At 56.8% G+C, this 20,059-nt stretch overlaps 7 protein-coding genes across 7 annotated transcripts in view; 4 read left to right on the top strand and 3 right to left on the bottom strand.

Moving 5' to 3' along the window:
• Nucleotides 1–3,726: 3,726 nt before the first annotated feature.
• CHGG_02540 (uncharacterized protein) lies at nt 3,727–5,338 on the bottom strand (the record flags this gene model as incomplete). Its single annotated transcript, XM_001229055.1, has 6 exons — nt 3,727–3,874; nt 4,125–4,207; nt 4,310–4,405; nt 4,468–4,626; nt 4,719–5,148; nt 5,289–5,338. The coding sequence occupies 6 exons, from the start codon at nt 5,336–5,338 to the stop codon at nt 3,727–3,729; spliced, it is 966 nt and encodes a 321-aa protein (XP_001229056.1).
• A 930-nt stretch (nt 5,339–6,268) lies between these two features.
• CHGG_02539 (uncharacterized protein) lies at nt 6,269–8,375 on the top strand (the record flags this gene model as incomplete). Its single annotated transcript, XM_001229054.1, has 3 exons — nt 6,269–6,355; nt 6,407–7,874; nt 7,930–8,375. The coding sequence occupies 3 exons, from the start codon at nt 6,269–6,271 to the stop codon at nt 8,373–8,375; spliced, it is 2,001 nt and encodes a 666-aa protein (XP_001229055.1).
• A 761-nt stretch (nt 8,376–9,136) lies between these two features.
• CHGG_02538 (uncharacterized protein) lies at nt 9,137–10,327 on the bottom strand (the record flags this gene model as incomplete). Its single annotated transcript, XM_001229053.1, has 5 exons — nt 9,137–9,351; nt 9,475–9,573; nt 9,685–9,889; nt 9,946–10,178; nt 10,234–10,327. The coding sequence occupies 5 exons, from the start codon at nt 10,325–10,327 to the stop codon at nt 9,137–9,139; spliced, it is 846 nt and encodes a 281-aa protein (XP_001229054.1).
• Nucleotides 10,328–12,871: 2,544 nt separating this feature from the next.
• CHGG_02537 (uncharacterized protein) lies at nt 12,872–14,315 on the top strand (the record flags this gene model as incomplete). Its single annotated transcript, XM_001229052.1, has 3 exons — nt 12,872–13,037; nt 13,094–13,122; nt 13,182–14,315. The coding sequence occupies 3 exons, from the start codon at nt 12,872–12,874 to the stop codon at nt 14,313–14,315; spliced, it is 1,329 nt and encodes a 442-aa protein (XP_001229053.1).
• A 913-nt stretch (nt 14,316–15,228) lies between these two features.
• Nucleotides 15,229–15,666, bottom strand: CHGG_02536 (40S ribosomal protein S29; the record flags this gene model as incomplete). Its single annotated transcript, XM_001229051.1, has 3 exons — nt 15,229–15,237; nt 15,360–15,459; nt 15,605–15,666. 3 exons carry the CDS (start codon nt 15,664–15,666, stop codon nt 15,229–15,231), a joined length of 171 nt encoding a protein of 56 aa, XP_001229052.1.
• A 557-nt stretch (nt 15,667–16,223) lies between these two features.
• On the top strand, nt 16,224–17,397 carry CHGG_02535 (uncharacterized protein; the record flags this gene model as incomplete). Its single annotated transcript, XM_001229050.1, has 2 exons — nt 16,224–16,737; nt 16,790–17,397. The coding sequence occupies 2 exons, from the start codon at nt 16,224–16,226 to the stop codon at nt 17,395–17,397; spliced, it is 1,122 nt and encodes a 373-aa protein (XP_001229051.1).
• Nucleotides 17,398–18,566: 1,169 nt separating this feature from the next.
• CHGG_02534 (uncharacterized protein) overlaps nt 18,567–20,059 on the top strand; it is a gene marked incomplete at both ends in the record, with an annotated part of 3,914 nt that continues 2,421 nt past the window's right edge. The window contains one exon of the mRNA XM_001229049.1: nt 18,567–19,928. Within this exon, the coding sequence (XP_001229050.1) occupies nt 18,567–19,928 (1,362 nt within the window). The remainder of the gene's footprint in view (nt 19,929–20,059) is intronic.

Raw genomic sequence — 20,059 nt, 5'->3', positions numbered from 1 at the left:
TTCCGATCGGCTCCACGGCGAAGTTGCCATCGTCGTGATGAGCTCCGAAATGTTTACTCCACACTTGATAGTTAATCAACGCTAACGTGGGAGTGGTGCGTAGGCCACTCCATCTCTTGTCCACAAGAACTCGTCGCGCTGTTTGCCAGGACATTTCGAAGTTGTTGGTTGTGTCACCCCAAACACTCAAATTCGGACTGAAACGCCAGAACGAAGGCCGGGCGCAAGGCAGAGCAACTGGCCAGAGTGGAAATAAAATAAAAAAATAAAAAAAAAGAAACGAAGAGACTGCTTACTTAGCAAATGGGATTTGTGCTGATCCTTACTGGGTGTATTAGTGCCGCTCTGTGTCGAAAATTTGAAAAGTGGACAACCTGGAAGAGAGGAGGAGGTACGAAGTACTTTTCGTGCCTCCTGCGGATGCTCGCCGCTGGTTTTTTTTTTTTTCTCATTCTCGCTCACAACGGAGTTGCAAGCGGGCAGGTACCCCGGGCCATGCGCAACCAAGAAACCTCGACCCACCGCCGGGATCCTTGATCAGATCGCATCTTCCCCACGTCTTGCCTTCTTGTGGTTAAATGTTGCTTATTGGTCGAACAGAGTGGGACTCCAACCGAAATGCCAGGCCCTCTTTTTCCTCAAAGCCCGCCAAGCTTCTATCCCAGCATCCGGCTGCGGGCTGGAACTATTTTAATCGGGTGCCGCAAACCCCCATCCCACTTTTTCCTTTCGTCGTCAATACCGCATGACGGCAATGCACCGTCTGGCCTCCCGCCTGTCTTTTTGGGGGTCATCATTTCCAACGGAGGTGCGACAATTGTCATCAACACCCTGGTTTCGGGAATCTTGCGGCCCTGCAGCTTCCTCTTTCCGCAAATGCGTGTCCATCCGATGCACACAGGAGGTATGTACCGATGTGCCGATGGACCAAGAGAAAGCAAAAAATGTGTTTGACGTGCATATTACAACATGATGAACCCGGCTGTGGGTGACCCTCCAGTGTTTCGCCGCTACGCAGTAGGATTCGCCGCTTTGCGACTCGTTTGTTGGTGATGGTGACCCAGCAGGCCCCGAGGATCGTCAGACAGAATTGGTGCTTGACACGAGCAGCCTAACAAGCCCGCCGCCGCCTCGCGAAAAGGTCTCATCGGCGGGCCCGCACTGCGATGGACATGCCGGTTGTTCTCCGCCATCCTGGCCCAACGGGATTTGAAAATGACGCCGCAGACCACGCCCCGGCCGAGTCATGATGGCCACTCGTCTGCGCTTTGGGCTCTTTCGCGGCGTCCGCACGAAAGAAGTCCGGGCCTCCACAAGCTCTCTCCACCTGGCACCGGAGATATCCATGCGCGGCTCCCCTGCAGCACTCTGGGTCAGGGGAACGCTAACTGCCAAGACCTTCCCAAACGGGGCGCACATTGAGGAACGCGAATCCCGTGGAAGCCGCCGAAGCGACCGGCGAAACAGCCCTGTGCATGAGCACCCCAACAATGACTTCCGGGGTCCCATGTGATGACAGGATGCAAACGGGAAGAGGTCGATGGTCTCTTCGGTGACGGTTCCGCCCAATGGCCGGTAATCACCACTTCTTGGCTTGGCTTGGCCTGGCAAGCCTGGCTGGCACGGCTGGGGACGCATCGGCAACAGGGAGCTTGGAATTCACACGAACGCCACGACTGCCTGGCTCATTCATTCCCTCCTCCAATACAACAACATGCATGGGCTGATGGGGAAGCGCGAGCGGCTGAACTCCGGCTTGTTTCGACCGCCAATCTGCCCGGAACCTCATGACGCTAGTCAACTAATGAGAGGATGGGGTGAGCCTTTTCTCTCGAGCGAACATGGTGGCAGGCTGGCAAGCTCGTTAGTTACCTGATTCAGACGCAATTTTCGAGGCCCAAGCGGCAGAGACCAGCGGTGGATGTTCGCCTCTCCCGAGGTGTCGAGGATGAACGAACGAGACGTTGTGCCACTTTCAAAATCTGCCAAGCCGCCTCCCACTTTCATCGAACGTCCACCGCAGGGAGGTGGGAGTGAGCAATTCAATCATGTCTTTCCGTCAACAGTGGGGGTTCACAGAGGGTGACCAAGACAACACCCCTGCAGGTACTTTATTACTTGTAAACGCCAAGCAACAGGCATCGTTATTTGCATGCAAGTCCGAGAGAGCCCCGGGTGAGACTCGCGTATCACATCCCTGGTCACCAAGGGCCATGGATGGAACGAGGTTGGGACTCAGCTCGACGGCCCGGGTTGCAGCAGCACGCCTGCTGGTCTTCCTCCCAGCGGCAATCGGGCCTGGGAGCAAAGGAGCAGCTCGGGCATTGGAACCACTCCACACACGAGCAGTCCACTGCTGGGCCTGGTTTCCCCCCCCTCCCCCGAGCGCCCCTGTGACGGCCAATCCATGGATCCCGTCGGGGCCCGGAACGCACGATCCATGAATGAGCAATCAGCTTGTCGCCCACACACCCAGAGCCTGCGAAACATTCCCACTCGTTGGTTTTTCCAAACGGGATGCAACAACAGAAAAACTGCTCGGCGGTATTGCCCGCCTCGACGGAGCCAGAGAGTGTCGTACGTCACCCTTGGCCCATGCCAAAACAGGCAGTCCATGGTCCACTCCCTCCACCGCTCGCGCCCCGTTCAACGTGCTCATCAACAAAGCACCCACTCATCCTCCACAAACGGGCGTGGCACAGAAAAAAGGAAGCTTGCCGAGAACGCCAGCGCAGTGCTGGGCTTGCCCATGCCTCCTCCGTTCCATCGTCAGGATGCATCAGGCTCCGAGGCTCGCCGTTCCATCGCTGCCACTTCATTTCACCGAGATGGCTGAGCTCACATTGCCGATCCGGTAATGCCTTGTGCCCCCTCCTCTGCCGCCTCCATTCTCACAATCTCCCTGGGCCGGTTGCGCGTCTCTCTTGGTGGCTCTTCGAGTGTTCAGGAGAGCCTCGGCCGCTGCCCGACATGCGACGGGTCGTATCAGACCAAGGACCGCACTTGCATTGACCGGTTTTTCCACTCACATACACGCATACACACACTCTCACCCACGCACGCATCCACGCACCCACCCGTGCTCTTCGCTTCAGGGCAACCGGATGGCGTGTTGAGGACGCAACCCTGAGCTTCCGCCTCTTCCAGGTGTGGCTATTTGCTATCTGCAGCGGCATGGGTCGCCCGTTGTTCTGAACTCCACAGGCTAAAAAACTTTCCCGTGTGGAACTGAGGGGAGGGCACAAAAGGGAACCTGACCTCTGTCCAGCGCCTGCGTGTGGGCGCCGTTCCCCAAGGGACAGCCAATTTTTATGCAGGGTGAGTGCCGCGGACCAGTGTCTAGGCTAACACACCCACTAATTTCACCGCCTTTTCCCAGCACAACACAGACAGTTTGCAGTCATCGGCGGGTTACTTTCGGCGCTTGGCCGTGTGTTTTTGCCTTCTGACCCGTCTTCGCTCAGCTCTGGGAACCCCGCGGCGGGGACCACTTCCGGACAGTTGATCACGAGAGCTGTCAGATTGCCCCTTTTCTTTTCGGCGGTCCATTCAGACCCTTTCACAGCACAGCGCACATCTTCTCCCCCTGCCATCTGCCACCTGCCCGATTCCGATACCTTGCCTCTCGGCCCCGTTGACTCGTCGGCGATGCGGAAATGGGACTTTCCACGTCATCACGAAGGCACTGACAGTCAAAGTGAGCCCAAAAACCAGACTTGCAGCACGCTAGGTTACCAGTCCTGCAAAGCCCTCCGTTTGGACCTTCTTGGTGGCCAGTCCTACACCGAAGGCAAGCTTTGTCTCACGGCTCCAAGCATCAGCATGCAGGCCATACAGCATCGCAGCGATGAACGTATCACCCGCGCCGATAGTGCTGAAACCACACCACCCAACGGTTAGCACAGCAATTTGAGCTTCGACGGCAGCTTTCGACGGACGAAATGCAAGGCGGCTGCAAGCCCCACCGCCCGCCCCCAACTGCTCGCAGTCTGTTGTGCTTGGTCTCACTTGCAGCATGTAGCAGCAGTAGCAGCAGCAGCAGCAGCAGGGAGGAGGAGCAGCAGCTCACAGCAACGCTCTGCTCGTGCGCCACCAACCACAAGCGGGGATGGATGGCCACTTACTCGACCACTGATATCTTCTCCCCAGGCGGAGCTGCAGGACGGTGCATGTATTCGCCACTTGGGAGCGCAAGAGCCCCGGCGCCCTGTTCTCCCCACGTGCACAACATGATTGAGCTTTTGTAGGTGTCCACGACGTGTCAACAAGCTGCAGCACGCCCCAAGCGGCGGCGAAGGGCACGACTCACGCCTTTGACGATGATGCCGCCTCGGCTCTGAGACAAGATTCCGGAGTTGTGTATCCTCGGCTCTGAGATGTTGTTAGCTAGCCGACTCGCGACCCGCTTCGCGCGAAGTGTCACAAGACGTCAAACACCGCAACGCGGGGACACGGGAACCGACTCACCTCAGCCCAGCTTCTCGAGTAAAAGACGGCGTCGGCCTCGGCGGCAAGCTCGACCAGGCCTTCCCGGCCAGGCTTCTCAACCTCAACGCTGATCGTGCTCCCCGGCGTAACGCGGCGGAGGTAGCGGATGCAACGGAGCGTTGTCTCTGGAAGTCGGCCCTTGTCTGGGTCAGCAGCAATGCCACGGCACGCCCTTTTGTACTCCGAGACAGATAGAGCAGAGGGGTCCATCGTGAGATGTTTTCGCGCACCTCGAAATGCCACCAACTCTCGTCTCCGTGTTCCGTAAAAGCATCGGCAATCTCCTCAAACTCGCCCACGGTCATCTCCGGCAGCTCGCTGAAGTTCACAATCGTCCGACTGCCCGTCTCACCGCTACGGATGATGTAGCTGCTCGCCGGCTCCTCGTAACCCTCGCGGTACAGGCAATGACTGAAATCGATGCTGTCGCAGCCGGTACCATCCCCATCGCCGTTGCCGAACGACGACAGAATCTTGCGCGTGGCGACCGACCCCGCGTCGGGCAGGCATGATACCAGGTGCAGCTTGAGCGGGAGCCGCTGCGGGTCCGCGGCCACGAGCTGCGCGAGCACCTCGAGCGAGTTGGGACAGTTGCCACCGCGCCGCACCTGCAGCGCTGTCGCGCGCAGCTTGGAGTCTTCGTCGGGGAGGTGGGGGACCCTGTGTCGTTTGTGCGTGAGATTGTGAGATTCATGTTTGTTCATCCAATTCTGTGCATTTGTAGTGTGCCGTGCTGCTCAACCTCCCCCAGACGTGGGCAAAGATGCTCTCCGGATTATTTGCAGGTTTAGGCCACTCACGTCAGGATCGTGTCCAAGTAACATGCGCCTACGAGGATGAGATGCTTCATTTTGTCGCTTGCTGCTACTCTTTGAGTCATGGAGAGCGGTAGCGGTGCTTCGAGGCTGATATAGTAGGCACGAAGTCTACGTGAAGAGATTTGGTGTTTACCTAATACCACCGCTGTAGTTAGTTAATGACCTGGATCTGTTGACGAGATTTGATAAATCGCCTGAGGAGCGGCCGCTCGACTCCATCTAGGTCGTACGATCGTGAGCTTCGAACATCCCTTCCAGTTCACTGGAAGGGATCTCAATTCTTCTGTTATCTTTCATTTTTTATCTGCTTCTTGATTTCCTCTTATCTACGAGATATCATACAGTCTTGTCATTATTTTCAACCTGCCTACCATTTCCGTTTCTCCCATTTTTCACGCCTCTCCGTCTTTCATCCGCAAGGAGTGGCATGATCCAGAACAAAGAGGCGAACCTTCCTCCTCACGCCTCCATCTCCGCTTTTGGATGGGCTACAAACAAGCAGGAACCTCCCGGGCAATTGCAGTAGAAAGAAGGCGGGGTAGATTTGGAGAGCTCACGGTATCGATTGGTAGCCACCCCGCTATGACGCAGTGTACCGAAACCCCCAGGGTACCTCTTTTCTCTGACGTCGTCGCCTCATGCTTCCCGCTCCAACACACATCACGCCATGGTTATTACCTGGGGGAATACATACAGGACCAACCTGGCATTACCACAACAACACCACAGTAATGAGTCAGCCTACCTTCCGATGTGCGATCAGCAAAGGCCAACGACTAGTTATGAAAGGATTGGGTGAATTAGATGACAGCCTCTGAATTGCCGTAACCACAGGGCCACCACACTTTACTTTTATTGTACTGTATCATCAATTCAATACTCCAATACTTCAATACTCTTGCACTGCATATCGCATTCCATTTATCGAATTCTATCGATTCAATTGCCTGGGAATACCGATAATGGACAACACAAGCCCTTCGAAACGAGTCTCGTTTGAGGAACCCGCCCCGTCGTCCGGAAGTGACGAGGACCGCTATCCAGTCGAGGTAAGAAGAAAACCTACCTCTACCACGGCATGGTGTCTAATTCCTAAATAGGTTGTCTTTGACGAAGCAAACCCCTACCGCCGCAAGAGCTCCCTGGTTGCGAGCGATGCAGTCCCCCCTCACCTTCGCCGGGTACCACCACCACTACACCACAAGACGGAATGTCTCGTCCACCAGTTCCTAGCCAACCAGCAGAAGGCTAAGGCCCATCTTCCAACACGCCACCCACACGACCATCACGGCCACCATGACCACCACGATCACGATCATCACGATCATCACGATGTCAGCGACGAAGCCGGATCAAGTCGTGCTGTCGAGCCCAAGAACGGCCATGCCAACGACCAGACTGCCGAAAGGGATTTTGGCAGCCACCTCACACCAGGGAAGAAACAACAGCCACAACAGGAGCAACAACAAGAGAAGGCAGAAGACGGCGAAGACGGCGTGTGCAACGAACTGCCCAACCGCCCCTGCGCCACCATCCTCCACGACTCACGCACCACCAGTGAGGCCGAAGGCCCCCACCCACACACCCGCCCCGACGAGGGCGACGAAAGCGCCGACAGCGCCGGAAGCAACACACCATCCAACGGCAGCGGCAGCGGCGGGGTAGGGCAAGCCGACGAAAAGCAATGGCGGCGGTCGATGGTGGGTCCCGCGGGCCCGGTACCGATGCCGCCCACGCCGGCGCAGCTAGACCGGCAGTCCGCCTCGGTCGACGCGCCCAACTCGCGCCTGCTCACCAAGAAGCAGCTGAGCGAGATGGCGTGGGGCGTGCGCGAGCTCAGCCGGCGGCTGGGGTCCATGCGCCTCAAGTTCCGCGTGCGCACCATTTTTGTGCTGACCAAGATCTATGACCCCGAGCTGATTGGGAAGACGAGGGAGTTGTGTCGGTGGTTGTTGGATTGGGAGAGGGATGTAAGGTATACGGTGTATGTGGATCGGGAGTTGAAGGATAATAAGAGGTTTGATGCGGCTGGGTTGGTGGAGGAGGTGAGACAGGATTATGTCGCGTCGGAGGAGGTCAGTGAGGAGGCGAGTTGGGATGTGGCGAAGCGGTTGCGGTTTTGGACTGAGGAGATGTGCAGGGCCCGGCCGCATACTTTTGATTTTGTGATTACCCTGGGCGGGGACGGGACGGTGCTGTACGCCAGCTGGCTGTTTCAGCGCATTGTTCCGCCCGTGTTGAGCTTTGCGCTCGGGAGTCTGGGGTTTTTGACAAAGTTTGACTTTGAGGACTACCGAAAGACGCTGACGAACGGGTTCAGCGAGGGGATCACGGTGAGTTTGAGGCTGCGCTTTGAGGCGACGGTCATGCGTAGCCGGAAGACGGGGTCAAGATCAAAAGAAGACGGGGAGCACGCGGAGCATGTGCTGGATGGGGATCATGATGGGCCGCCGCGGGATCTGGTGGAGGAGTTGATTGGGGAGGAGAAGGACGATGAGCACACCCATCGGCCGGATGGGACGTACGAGGTGCTGAACGAAGTGGTGGTCGACCGCGGGCCGAATCCAAGTGAGTCCCCTTTGCCCTCCTTCCTGTCCACCCGCATATTACTAACCCAGCCCAGCAATGTCCAACGTCGACATCTTCGGCGACGACGAGCACTTCACCTCCGTCTCGGCCGACGGCATCTGCGTCAGCACCCCCACCGGCTCCACGGCCTACAACCTCGCCGCAGGCGGCTCCCTCTGCCACCCGGAAAACCCCGTCATGCTCGTCACCGCCATCTGCGCGCACACGCTCTCCTTCCGGCCCGTGATCCTGCCCGACACCATCGTGCTGCGCATCGGCGTGCCCTACGACGCGCGGGCCAGCTCGTGGGCGAGCTTCGACGGCCGCGAGCGCCTGGAGCTGACCCCGGGCGACTACGTGACGGTCAGCGCCAGCCGCTACCCCTTTGCCTGCGTGCAGCCGCACGGCCGCCGCAGCGAGGACTGGATCAACAGCATCAGCGCCAAGTTGGATTGGAATACCCGCCAGAGGCAGAAGGCCTACAAGGAGTGGGAGAAGTAGGACTTTTCTTCCTATAAGGGGGCTGTTGGGTCACCTTCGGCGTCACAGGATAGTAGCTCGGCGGGGGTTGGGCCGTCGCGGACGCCTTCGTCGGGGTCGGATCCAGAGGCGCGGCATGAGGACTTGGCGGCGGTGAGGGAGATGCTGCGGGTCATGGGCTTGGATTTGGATCATGCGTCACGGGCGGAACCGTCGGGTTGGCGTTGTGATTGTTGAGGTTATACATACTCCTGGGTCGGTCAGTCACCGGGAGCCGTGGTAGGAGTCGTGGCCTGGCGGTCCTAAACATTGTAGTTATTATATCATAGTGTACGCTTGGAACACCGCAGCGTAGCCACTTCACGATTTCATCAATATTGCTCCTATTTGTGTTTGTAAGGGAGAGAGACGTCCTCGACGCGCACTTCTTCCGGTATTGGTCTCACTTTCTTCTCCCATGGTCATTGCGTTTCTATTTCCGCAACCTGAACAATTCCGGCACCAAAGAGAAGAGGATGCCCTTCTATTCCACAGTTAGTATCTCTCTGACTGAACTCTTTCGCATTCCCACACGCCTATGCCCTTCCAAATTTGTGATTTTTCTGTATTTTTCTCTTCTCCCGCTCGACACCCTAAACTCCATAACCCCAACCACAAAATCAACCAACCCAAAGCCAACGCAGGACGACGCAACCAAAGTAAGTCACATCTAAAAACAGCAGATCCCAGCCAAAGCAAACCAACCACGCCTCTCCAGCCCTCACTAACTAACCATTCTCCACTCATTCAGCATCCTCATCATCATCCTCATCCACATCCTCCCCTTCATCATCAAAAGACTCAACCACCGTCATGGTAACGCCCGCGTCACCGTCGACATTCAAGTTGACCTCGTCAAAGGCACTGACGTCGCGCTTGGAGAGGACGACGGGCGGGGCAGCCTGGGCGGCGGCGGCGACAACGGCGGCGGCTGCTTCGTCGGAGCGGGAGTTGAGGGCTGGTTTGGGAGGGGTGGGTTGTTAGTTACTTTATGCGTACCTCTGGTCCGTCCAATCGTGATGGAGCGGGGGTGGGTGGGAAAAAGGAAAGAAAAGGAACGGATGGGTGAGGAGGGACTCACAGGCGGGGATGCCGCGGCGGATATACATGGTAGTTACTTTCGCCCGGCGCCTTGGAGCGGTGACCTCGTCCGTGTCGCGTTTTCTGGCGGCACCGGCTGCTGTGTTTGAGGTTAGCGTTGGTCAAGCTATGTATGTTGTGGTAGGACTTGGTGAGTAGAGGGTGATGGCGGTATTCATGGTGGTGGGTAACTGGGTAGCTGGCGACATACCAGGGTGCTCGACGATGATGCCGACACCAGAGCCCTCAGCACCGGTGCCCAGCTCGACCTTGGGTCCCTTGACTAAAGCAGCTTCGGCGTAGGTAAGAGCCCGGTCGAACCCGGCAAGGTCTCTCTTGCCGACTTTCTCGGCCTCCGTACCAACACGGGGCGCGATAGCCTTGCCCAGCCCTTGCAGACCAGCTATTTGCTGGGCCTATGAAACCGGATTAGTAGCCGGCGCTCGCACCGGGAAGTCTAGGCCTGACTGACCTGCTCGGTGAGGACCGGGTCCGTTGACGCCTGCTCGACGGTGTTCGGCACCGGTGCCGGGACGGTGGAGGCGGAAGCGGCAGCAACCGCTGCATTGTTGGCAACACCAGCTGCCTCACTAGCTCCGCCCGCTGCATTGGCTGCGCCTGCGGCTGCGTTAACCGCAGCGCCTTCGAGCGCAGTGATCAAGTTCGACACGTCCTGCCTACCTCCAAAGCTGATTTCACCATCACCTGTTGACTTGTCAGATCCAGTCTTTGGAGAACACCGTGGAGTGGGAGAACATACCGACAACCAGGGCTGGTGAGTAAGCCCCGAGGTTGATATTCAGCGGCAACGCCGCGGCCAAACCGGCAAAGGCAACAATAGCGTACCTGACCATCTTGAAGAAAGACAGACGAGGCTATCGAGACGGATTAAAAATACAAAAAAAGCGACCAGCGACTCGACCAGCGGTTGAAGTGAAGATAATAAACAATACGGAAAGGGAATCGCAAGATAGGCGATGATCAAGGAGCACAGCTCATGAGTGAGAAGGAAGGAAACGAAAAAAGACAACTACCACAGACATGTCTAGGTATATAGACTATCAGACGGAGTTGTACCCCTAGGCAAGGAGAAGTTGAAGTTTCCTTCTTTGGGGGACCCAACGCTGGCTGCTTCACGGAAACTCGGGAGAGGCTTGGCAGGAGCAGAGAAAGGGAGATATCAAGCTGTTGAAACGGACGTGACACTTTCCGGGACAGTCTCTACGAGAAACGACGGCAGCAGTAGCTGAGTGTATCCGTTCTGGGGATCTCAGATGCCGGCGGCGTGGTCTTGGCATGTTGGAGTGTGCACGGGGTTGGTGTAAGTGAACATGGCTGAGTGAGGCAAGTTCAGGCGAGTGCATCGGGAAATGTCACCCCTAGACAAGGGTTACCCCGCGTAGACATGCCCTGGTCTTGTTGAATGCCGATTTAGGGTGGGCGGTCATGGCTCAATCGCACATGAGACTCTGCCAAGCTCTTCGATGTTCCAGATAGCCAAGCCATGCCGAGAACAGCCTTGTGCTTCCCGCTTCTGGGCAGCGCTCGGGCGTGAGCTTGATCTCGAGATCTCCTGGTTTAAGCTTCCTTGGCCAACGAGAATCGCAATTGGGCTGACCATGGTCGCGGGGTTGCAGGGGCATGAAGCATGGTCGTGTTGCCTCCCACTGGAGGGGACTGCGGAGTGTATCCCCACGGGCTTCGTCTCAGAACCAGCGGCAGATCTTGAAGTCCAGTGCAAGTTCGTGTCTCGAGCATGGCGAGACGAAGCTGATAACGCATTGCCGCGATCGGAACTGTCGCCAGCAGCGTTACGTTAGATAAGGAAGCGAAAAGCGAAGGGCGCTGCAAGAACTGTCGGGTTGATGACTGATGGTTCACCCTTGACGAGAAAAGTTGATCTTATTGTGGTGTTAATGTTGAGTCATCGCCGTTGGCCATATTTCTTCCCCCATAGAGGGCCATGCGGTGTGGTCGACGGAAGGGCCTTGTGATTCCCATCAGCATCGTCGCCCCGAGATGTCTTTACTACTTTGAAGCGTGCCCCTGGGCTCAGAGGTCTGTACGAGCAGGTGTAACAAGGGCCATATTCTCGCCCAAATCGGAGGGATTCATGCATCAAGCACAAACTTGGATAATTCTGAAAGAGTGAGACATCGCTGGAGTGGGACTAGACTCGGCATACTGATGTTTTAGCCCCTCCCGATTTAGCACATGGCCAGTGAGGGGTCTGCAAGCGCGACGTCTCACCATCCGAATGGTTGTCCATTGACAAGAATATCGCCGACCGGCATTCTAGGGTTCCGGCTTTGGGCAATAAAGCTTGTTTGGATCCCTTGCTTGTGAGTCTGGCCACATCCTCCCATGTCTGGTTCTTGGTGGGGTACGACTGGTTGCTGTCCACGATGGCCCGAGGCGTGTAGTACTGCTCGGGCTGTCTTATCATGTTGCAAGTCGGGTAGCATTACTATTATGAGGATCATGGAGAGGTGGGCAGCCCTAACCGGATCTTAGGTCGCGTGTCGCCGTGCCTTCGCGAGCACTTGCCATCTCTTGCCGGATAAACGAGTACCGGAATGTTATTTTTGGGACATCGACGCCTTGATCGACCCCTTAAGAGCGAGGCATGGTGATAGCATTATCGAATTTGGCTCCAAGACGACGATTCGCTCAAATGTTCGCTGCCACCTCGAGATTGTAAACCGGATCGCCACCGCTGATCTATCGCTGCGCTTCAGCTTCTAACTTCCCTAGGCGAGGCTACCTATGTTCCCCTGGCCACCGGATCATTAGACGACAATTGGGTTGTTCTGCGACGAGGACATTCGATATGTTGGTTTGGAGCTAGAGAAAAGAAGGATAAAAAAAAAGAGAGAAAAGAGAGAGAGAGAGAGAGAGAGAGATAGCTGGTAATCCAGAGCCAGCTATGAATTGGCATATTCCAAGAAGGTTGGGCAGTTTCGACAGAGAACTCGCTCCTGCTAAGGGAAGGCGGGGTATCCTCGTGGACAAGCAAGCAGCAGTTCAATTGATTGAGAGAGTCCAGCCGCATGTCATCAAAGCAGTAATTATAGCCCAAAATAGTACCTCTGGGCAAATAACGAGGTTTGATTACTTGCCTAGGTCTCTTAAGAGAGACCCGGATCGAATCGCGTTTATTTGGAGGGTCAATTCCAGGCCATCTTTGCGCGAGAGCACGTGAAGAGGGAAGCTTGATGCCCGCTTTAGTGCCGCACGAGACGGAAGGTGATCCGTGCTGACACTTGCCAGTTGCCGAATTTTTGGCACAGCCAAATTTTCCGTTTAGATGCTCCGAGTCCCTTCAACAGCTCGACGACTGTTGATTCCACATATCTGCTCCCTCCACTCTTTCGGTGTTTTTGCGAGCGATTCTCAAAATGCCTGCCCTACGGACCTTCGCCCCGCTCCTGCGGTCGGCTCGCCTTTCTCTCCGTCAGAACCAGAACCCGCTAGTCTCGCTGCAACGGGAGACGAGGACACCAGCCCTCAACTTCGCTCGCAACTACGCCGTCTACGAGCGCAACAAGCCCCACGTCAACATCGGTATGCCATTGCCGGACCCCATTGGAATTCGCCTACTAACAGTGGTGGTTTTCTAGGCACAATTGGTCACGTCGATCACGGAAAGGTCCGCTACAGCAGATACCCCGCCACAACCTGCACTTCAAGCTAACGAGGCTTTTGCAGACAACTCTCTCCGCCGCCATCACCAAGAGGCAAGCCGAGAAGGGCCTGGCCAGCTACCTCGACTATGGCGCCATCGACAAGGCCCCAGAGGAGCGGAAGCGTGGTATCACCATCTCGACCTCTCACATCGAGTACTCGACCGAGAACAGGCACTACTCCCACGTCGACTGCCCTGGTCACGCCGATTACATCAAGAACATGATTACCGGTGCCGCTTCTATGGATGGTGCCATCATTGTCGTTGCCGCCTCCGACGGCCAGATGCCCCAGACTCGTGAGCATTTGCTCCTCGCCCGCCAGGTCGGTGTCCAGAGGATCGTCGTATTCGTCAACAAGGTCGACGCCCTCGAGGACGCTGAGATGTTGGAGCTCGTCGAGATGGAGATGCGCGAGCTGCTTACCTCGTACGGCTTCGACGGCGACAACACTCCTGTCGTCCTCGGTTCCGCCCTCTGCGCTCTTGACGGCAAGCGCCCCGAAATCGGCGAGTCCAAGATCGACGAACTCATGAAGGCCGTCGACGAGTGGATCCCGACCCCCGAGCGTGACACCGACAAGCCCTTCCTCCTCTCCATCGAGGATGTCTTCACCATTGGCGGCCGTGGTACCGTCGTTTCGGGCCGTGCGGAGCGGGGCACTCTCAAGAAGGACTCGGACGTCGAGATTATCGGCAAGGGCACCGAGATCATCAAGACCAAGGTCACCGACATCGAGACCTTTAAGAAGTCGTGCGACGAGTCGCGCGCCGGCGACAACTCGGGTCTCCTGCTCCGTGGTGTCCGCCGCGAGGACATCCGCCGCGGCATGGTCGTTGCTAAGCCCGGCAGCGTCACCGCCCACAAGAAGTTCCTCCTCTCGCTTTACGCGCTCACCAAGGAGGAAGGCGGCCGCCACACCGGTTTCCACCAGAACTACCGCCCGCAGATGTTCATCCGCTCGGCCGACGAGGCCTGCACACTCCACTTCCCCCCGGGCACCGAGGACGCCGACTCCAAAATGGTCATGCCCGGCGACAACGTCGAGATGGTGGCCGAGATCAACCACCCCATCGCCATCGAGGCCGGTATGCGTGTCACCATCCGCGAGGGTGGCCGCACCGTCGCCACCGCCCTGGTGACCCGCATCGTCGAGTAAAGCGAGACATGAGCCAGCTTACGGCTACGGCTGTATGTACGATTGCGATGACCGCGAGGGTTGGGCTGTGGCAGGATAGACATGGGGGGCAAGAGGATAACCCTGCTGGGGCTGGGCCCCTTGGTCCCGAAGGGCGGTGGGCGGGCAGGCGCCGTGGAGTCGGAGAAACCACTCCTGTACAAACTTGTGATGATGTATTTATGAGGCGCCACTGCTGGGAGCCGTTTGACTCACTCAAGGGCCCGCTGATCTCCCTTCCCCTTCTCGAGTTATCTTAATCCTGTACTTTAGAGATATATGAGGCAATAATGAAGGTTGATGATGTACGTTGGAATTAGCTGGTGGTCGGTTACAGTGAGGGGTGCTGGAAAGAAGATATCTCGGCTCGTAGGATACATTTACACGCAGCGCGGACGCCTTCGACCATGCAGCAAAACCCGGCCATTTGGAATACGCCGTCTCGCAAACCTACCGCCGCATTTTATTCTCGGCAAGAACCAGGAACCAAGCATCGAGGTTGATAAACACAGCAAGAAGTTGCTGTTCTGTAGGCTACCCCTGGCAATGCCGTCAAAGTTTAGTCCAGTTTCCGAGCCAAACCTGCCTCCTTCTCTCCATCACATGTCAAAACGCTCTTAACACGGCAAACGACAGGACCAAAGCCAGCGGCCGTGGAGTGGGTGGTGGATGGTGGATGGATTTGTGGATTCGTTTTTTGCATTCCCCCTTGGCCCAAAGTCATGCAAGATGAAGACTGCCCCCAAATATGAACTCCAAAGTTCGCCGTGGTTCCTGTTCGTCGGAATCGGAATCGGGTTTCCTCGCAAACCGCCCCCGCCCTTACTCCTCCTCCATCCATCCGTCCATCCATTCCTCCTCCCATCAGAATCGACAACTGACTGTCATGGTTTGTTTACCGGTACTGCGGAGAATCGGGAGTTAGAAAACGGGCGTCCCTCGATGTGTATAGTGTAGAGTGTATGGTGTTGTGGCTGTCGGCCCCGTGGGGCTTGCGTCGTGTGTAGGACGGGGGCTCGGGCATACCTTGACGAAGCCAATGTCGGCGGCCTTCTCGCGGAAGCACTGACGGCAGATGTTGAGGCCGTACTTGCGGATGAGACCGGCCTGGTGGGTGCAGACGCGGCTATTCGTTTCCGAAGAAAATAACCGTCAGCATTTCTGTTCTTTTTCGGTGCCTATCCCTCATCCTCCGACTCTGTTCCCTCTTTTTTAAACCCCTGCGGACTGCGATCCGCTCCCCTCCTCCGTTGGGTTGGGTGATGTCCTACCAAGCGCGGGAGCCCTTGCCGTAGGTGCGCGGGCGCGAGTTCCAGACGGATTCGTGAGCCATTTTGGTGATTGGTTTTTTTTGCTTGCGTGAGCAGGAAAAATCCGGTGATGGCTTGGGTTGGGCGGAGTTTGGCTGTCGTCGTGGGAATGGTCGGCCGAAATTTCAATCTGCAATGGAGCTGGTCGAAATTGGCGGAGACTTTTTTGTGCGGGAGGGCTTGCCGGTTGGTGGCTGGTGTGGGGTGTGGCGCGTGGAGCGTGGCTGATAAAACTTTGTTATTGGGCTGAGCCGCTTCCACGCCGTGTCGTTGGCGGACAGTGTGAAAAGATGTACCACACGGTGGTCTCCCAGCGGGGATGCAGGGGCTCAAGGGGCAAGAACAACGGCAGGGGTGAGCTCATGCTTGTCAGCCTGTTGCTGGGGCGCAAAGTGGCATCTTTTGGCTGCGATTTCAAAGCATTGCTTTGTCTGCTGCCACACCGTTTGTTTGCTTCAGATTTATCCATATTTCTTCTTGGTGACTTTCTGCTGTTGTTATACCATCTTGAAAATTGCATTGAGGTCGCCTGCGCCGAATCCGCCCACTTCACACCAAACACGACGAGAACACCATCACCATGGTGCTCATCAAGAGCTTCGTGCTCGCTAGCCTCGCGGCCGCCGCTGCTGCCAAGTCAGCGGTTCTCGACCTCATCCCCGACAACTTCGATAACGTTGTTCTGAAGTCCGGCAAGCCGACCCTCGTCGAGTTCTTCGCTCCCTGGTGCGGCCACTGCAAGACCCTTGCTCCCGTCTACGAGGAACTCGCCCTGGCCTTCGAGCACGGCAAGGACAAGGTTCAGATCGCCAAGGTCGACGCCGATGCCGAAAAGGCGCTCGGAAAGCGTTTTGGCGTGCAGGGCTTCCCCACGCTAAAGTTTTTCGATGGCAAGAGCGACAAGCCGACCGACTACAATGGCGGGCGGGACCTGGAGTCTCTGTCCGCCTTCATCACCGAGAAGACGGGTGTTCGGTCGAAGAAGAAGGCGGCCAAGCCCAGCAGCGTGACCATGCTCACGGATTCGAACTTCAAGGAGCAAATTGGCGGCGACAAGAACGTCCTAGTGGCGTTCACCGCCCCGTGGTGCGGACGTAGGTCTTCCTCCTAGCCCACGGTAGAGAGGACCGTGCTAACCATTTATAGACTGCAAGAGTCTCGCGCCGACTTGGGAGACGATCGCCGAGAACTTCGCCACCGAGTCCAATGTTTTGATTGCCAAGGTCGACGCCGACGCTGAGACCGGTAAGCGCACCGCGGCCGAGTATGGCGTCACCGGCTACCCGACGATCAAGTTCTTCCCCGCCGGCAGCACCACTCCCGAGGACTACAACGGTGGGCGGTCTGAGGAGGCGCTCGTCGCGTTCCTGAACGGAAAGGCTGGCACTCACCGCGCTGTCGGTGGTGGTGTTGACTCCACGGCCGGCACCGTTGAGGCGCTCGATGCCATCGTGGCCAAGCTGGTCGGCGGGACCACACTGGCGGAGGCTGCGGCGGAGGCGAAGAAGACTGCCGAGGAGCTCAAGGACCAGGTGCAGGCCAAGTGGGCCGAGTACTACCTCCGCGTTTTTGAGAAGCTGAGCAAGGCCGAGGGGTATGTGACCAAGGAGCTGGCGCGCCTGGAGGGCATCATCAAGAAGGGTGGGCTGGCTCCCACCAAGCAGGATGAGCTGGCGAGCAAGGCGAACGTTCTCCGCAAGTTTGCCGAGAAGGCGACGGGCGGCGAGAAGAAGGAGGAGAAGGAGGAGCTGTAGACCAGGCGTGCATCTTGTGGCGTAGGTAAAGCAACAATGTATGGATAATGACGGTCTCATCAATCATGGTTTCCCCGAGTTTTCAGGTTCATAGTTAAGATAGGTCTTGTTTCCTGATATGTCCCCTAAACTAACCCAACTCCCATTACCGCTTAAAACGCACGCTCATCAGACCGCCTTTCTTTGCACCCAATATCAATTAGGCCCAGAGTTTTTGTTCTTATTAGCCGACAATTGCGATTCCAAGTTGTCAAGACGGCGGGACATCTCATCCACTTCTCACTGTCAGCTTCATCCAGCCCACTCTCTCACTGGCGGGTTTAGCGAGAACCTACTTTTGGCGAAGATTTCGCTCGATACACCGGCAAACTTGTTGGACAAGGTGTTAAGCAGGTCCTCAACCTGAGCCGTCAGCTCGGCGCGGGGGTCTTCGTTCGTTTGTGGCTAGCCATTAGAGATTGGTGAGTGAGTGAATGAGTGAATGAGTGAATGAGTGAGCGAACTGGGTGGGATGGGATGAATGTCTGTCAGTTTCACGGTTTATAAACTCACGTTTGCTGTCTGCGCCGCAGATGAATCGTTGTTTGAGGCCATGATCACCAGTCTTCCAGATCTGACTTGATTTATTCTTTCTGTTTGTAGCTGAGCTCTAGGTAGTCGAGACCACACCTTACTTGCTGTAAAGGGCTCGAAGGGACGAGACACAGTGCTGTTGCGAGGCTACGGGCAAGCACAAACACAGAAGCGGGCGGTTGGGGGCGGTGTGCCAAGCATTTGACAGCAGCGTGGTACTGTGCGGCTGTAATGGAACGACACTGTGACAGGGGGCAGGGCCTGGCATGGCAGTTGCCGCAACATCTCGAGGACGCAAACACTTAGGATTGAGATGACTTAACTACCAGCAAACCATCAGATGTCAAACATACATAGACTCATAATCTCGATAAAACCCGCCCCACACAACATAGAACAACATCAGAGTTCCAAACCGATGAGGTAACCGAGTAACTAGGTTCCCGAATCCGGGTTCAACCTCGTCATCCCATGATACTTGGACCTGACTTCGACCTCCTCTTGTCTCATTGAGGATCCAACATGATCCTATCAACTTAAAGCCGAAAACACCACGCACGAATCTCAAGGGCTGACAAACCCTACCTCTGCCCATCATGCCTACGGTATCGCGGGAAAATGCGCGCGTATGGCTATTATTCGTCATCCTCTTCATAACCCTCATGTCGCGAAATGACGCCCCCGGCTTGATCACAAATCCCTTCTTCGGCGGATCCCGCTTCGGTCGCTTACGAGACGCCCACGGCGTATTAAACGGCACCAAATGGGGCGATTTCTCACCCGGCAAGGCAAAGGATGGCGCCCCGCCGTGGCAGACACCGCGCTACCTCAACCTGACGGGTTTCCGCCACGCCGATGGCTACGCCTGGGACGATCTCGCCTACTTCAAGGACCGCTGTCATCAATGGAGCCGGCATGCCTACCCGCCACCGAAGGGGGCCGGGGATTGGGAGCACGGCCCGATCAGCAAGACATGGCAGAATGCCACCGGCACGGTGCACGGCAAGTGGGTGCGTCGTCCGGGTTCAGTGGTGAAGCACGCGGGGAGCTACAATCTGAGCGCGATTGCGCCGGGAATTCACTGGCTGGATGATCCCGCTGAATGGGGCTGGAACGTCACGGGCTCGCATGGGAATATCTTTATGCGGCTGTCGGAGGATGCCAAGGATGCTGTGTATGAGGAAGAGACGGTCGAGGGGAAACAGCCGTCGTCAGGGGGCCTGGCGAGGGAGATATCGGCCGTGGCTAATATCCAGGACGAGGAACACTGGACATCCAGCTTTGCCATCAGACTCCACGGCGTGCATTGGCCGAAGCAGGGCTCCATCCTCATGACCACGACGAGCGAGAAATTCGATGGTGTCTTCGGCCTGCCCCATCTCGTCCCCAGCTCCGAGTTCTATCACACAGGCCAGAAGCTTCTGAATCGTACGCTTGGTGAGGTCCTCACTAAAAAGGAGCGAAGCAGGTTTTCCGACGCAAGCAACCCCTGGACACCCGTGGTCGAAGAACAGCTATCCATTCCACTGCCGCGCTGCGAGTACATCATGTATCTGCAGCTGCATCCGCTGGACCCCCTCTACATCGGGGAGGACGGACTTGACGGCCAGTTGGCGCCGATAATCGACCAGTGGGAGAATGAGCTCCGGTTTCCCACCGGCGCCCCCTTGAAAGGGAAGCCAGAGCTCCGCATGTCGCTCGTCGCCTGGTCTCCTGACTGCGGCTACTACCTCGAGTCCAAGGGGCCGCCGCTGTTTCCTTCGGTTGAGGGCAACCACCTCGTTGGTGTCAAAACGGAGATCCTGCTTTCCCGGACGAAGTCGTGGATGTTTGGTTTCGCCGCCGTCCTGATGGCGCAGCTGTGGCTGCTGAAGACCCAGATGAAGGAGTCTAATACGCCCTCTACGCTGGGACGTATCAGCTTCCACACCGCCGGCATGATGCTCCTTTGCGGATGGGTTGGTGTTTGCCTGCTCGTCCGCCTGGGAGTCTCTCAGCAACCAACACATTTCTACCGTCCCTCATGCTCACCTTCGCCGCTTTCATGTCCATGTCACTCGGGCGCGGGCTTCCTGTTCCGAGATCTACA

Source organism: Chaetomium globosum, genomic scaffold (assembly GCF_000143365.1).
Source record: "Chaetomium globosum CBS 148.51 scaffold_2 genomic scaffold, whole genome shotgun sequence".
Classification (NCBI taxonomy): domain Eukaryota; kingdom Fungi; phylum Ascomycota; class Sordariomycetes; order Sordariales; family Chaetomiaceae; genus Chaetomium; species Chaetomium globosum.
Note: the sequence above shows the minus strand (reverse complement) of the source record. Positions and strands in the feature narration are given on the sequence as shown.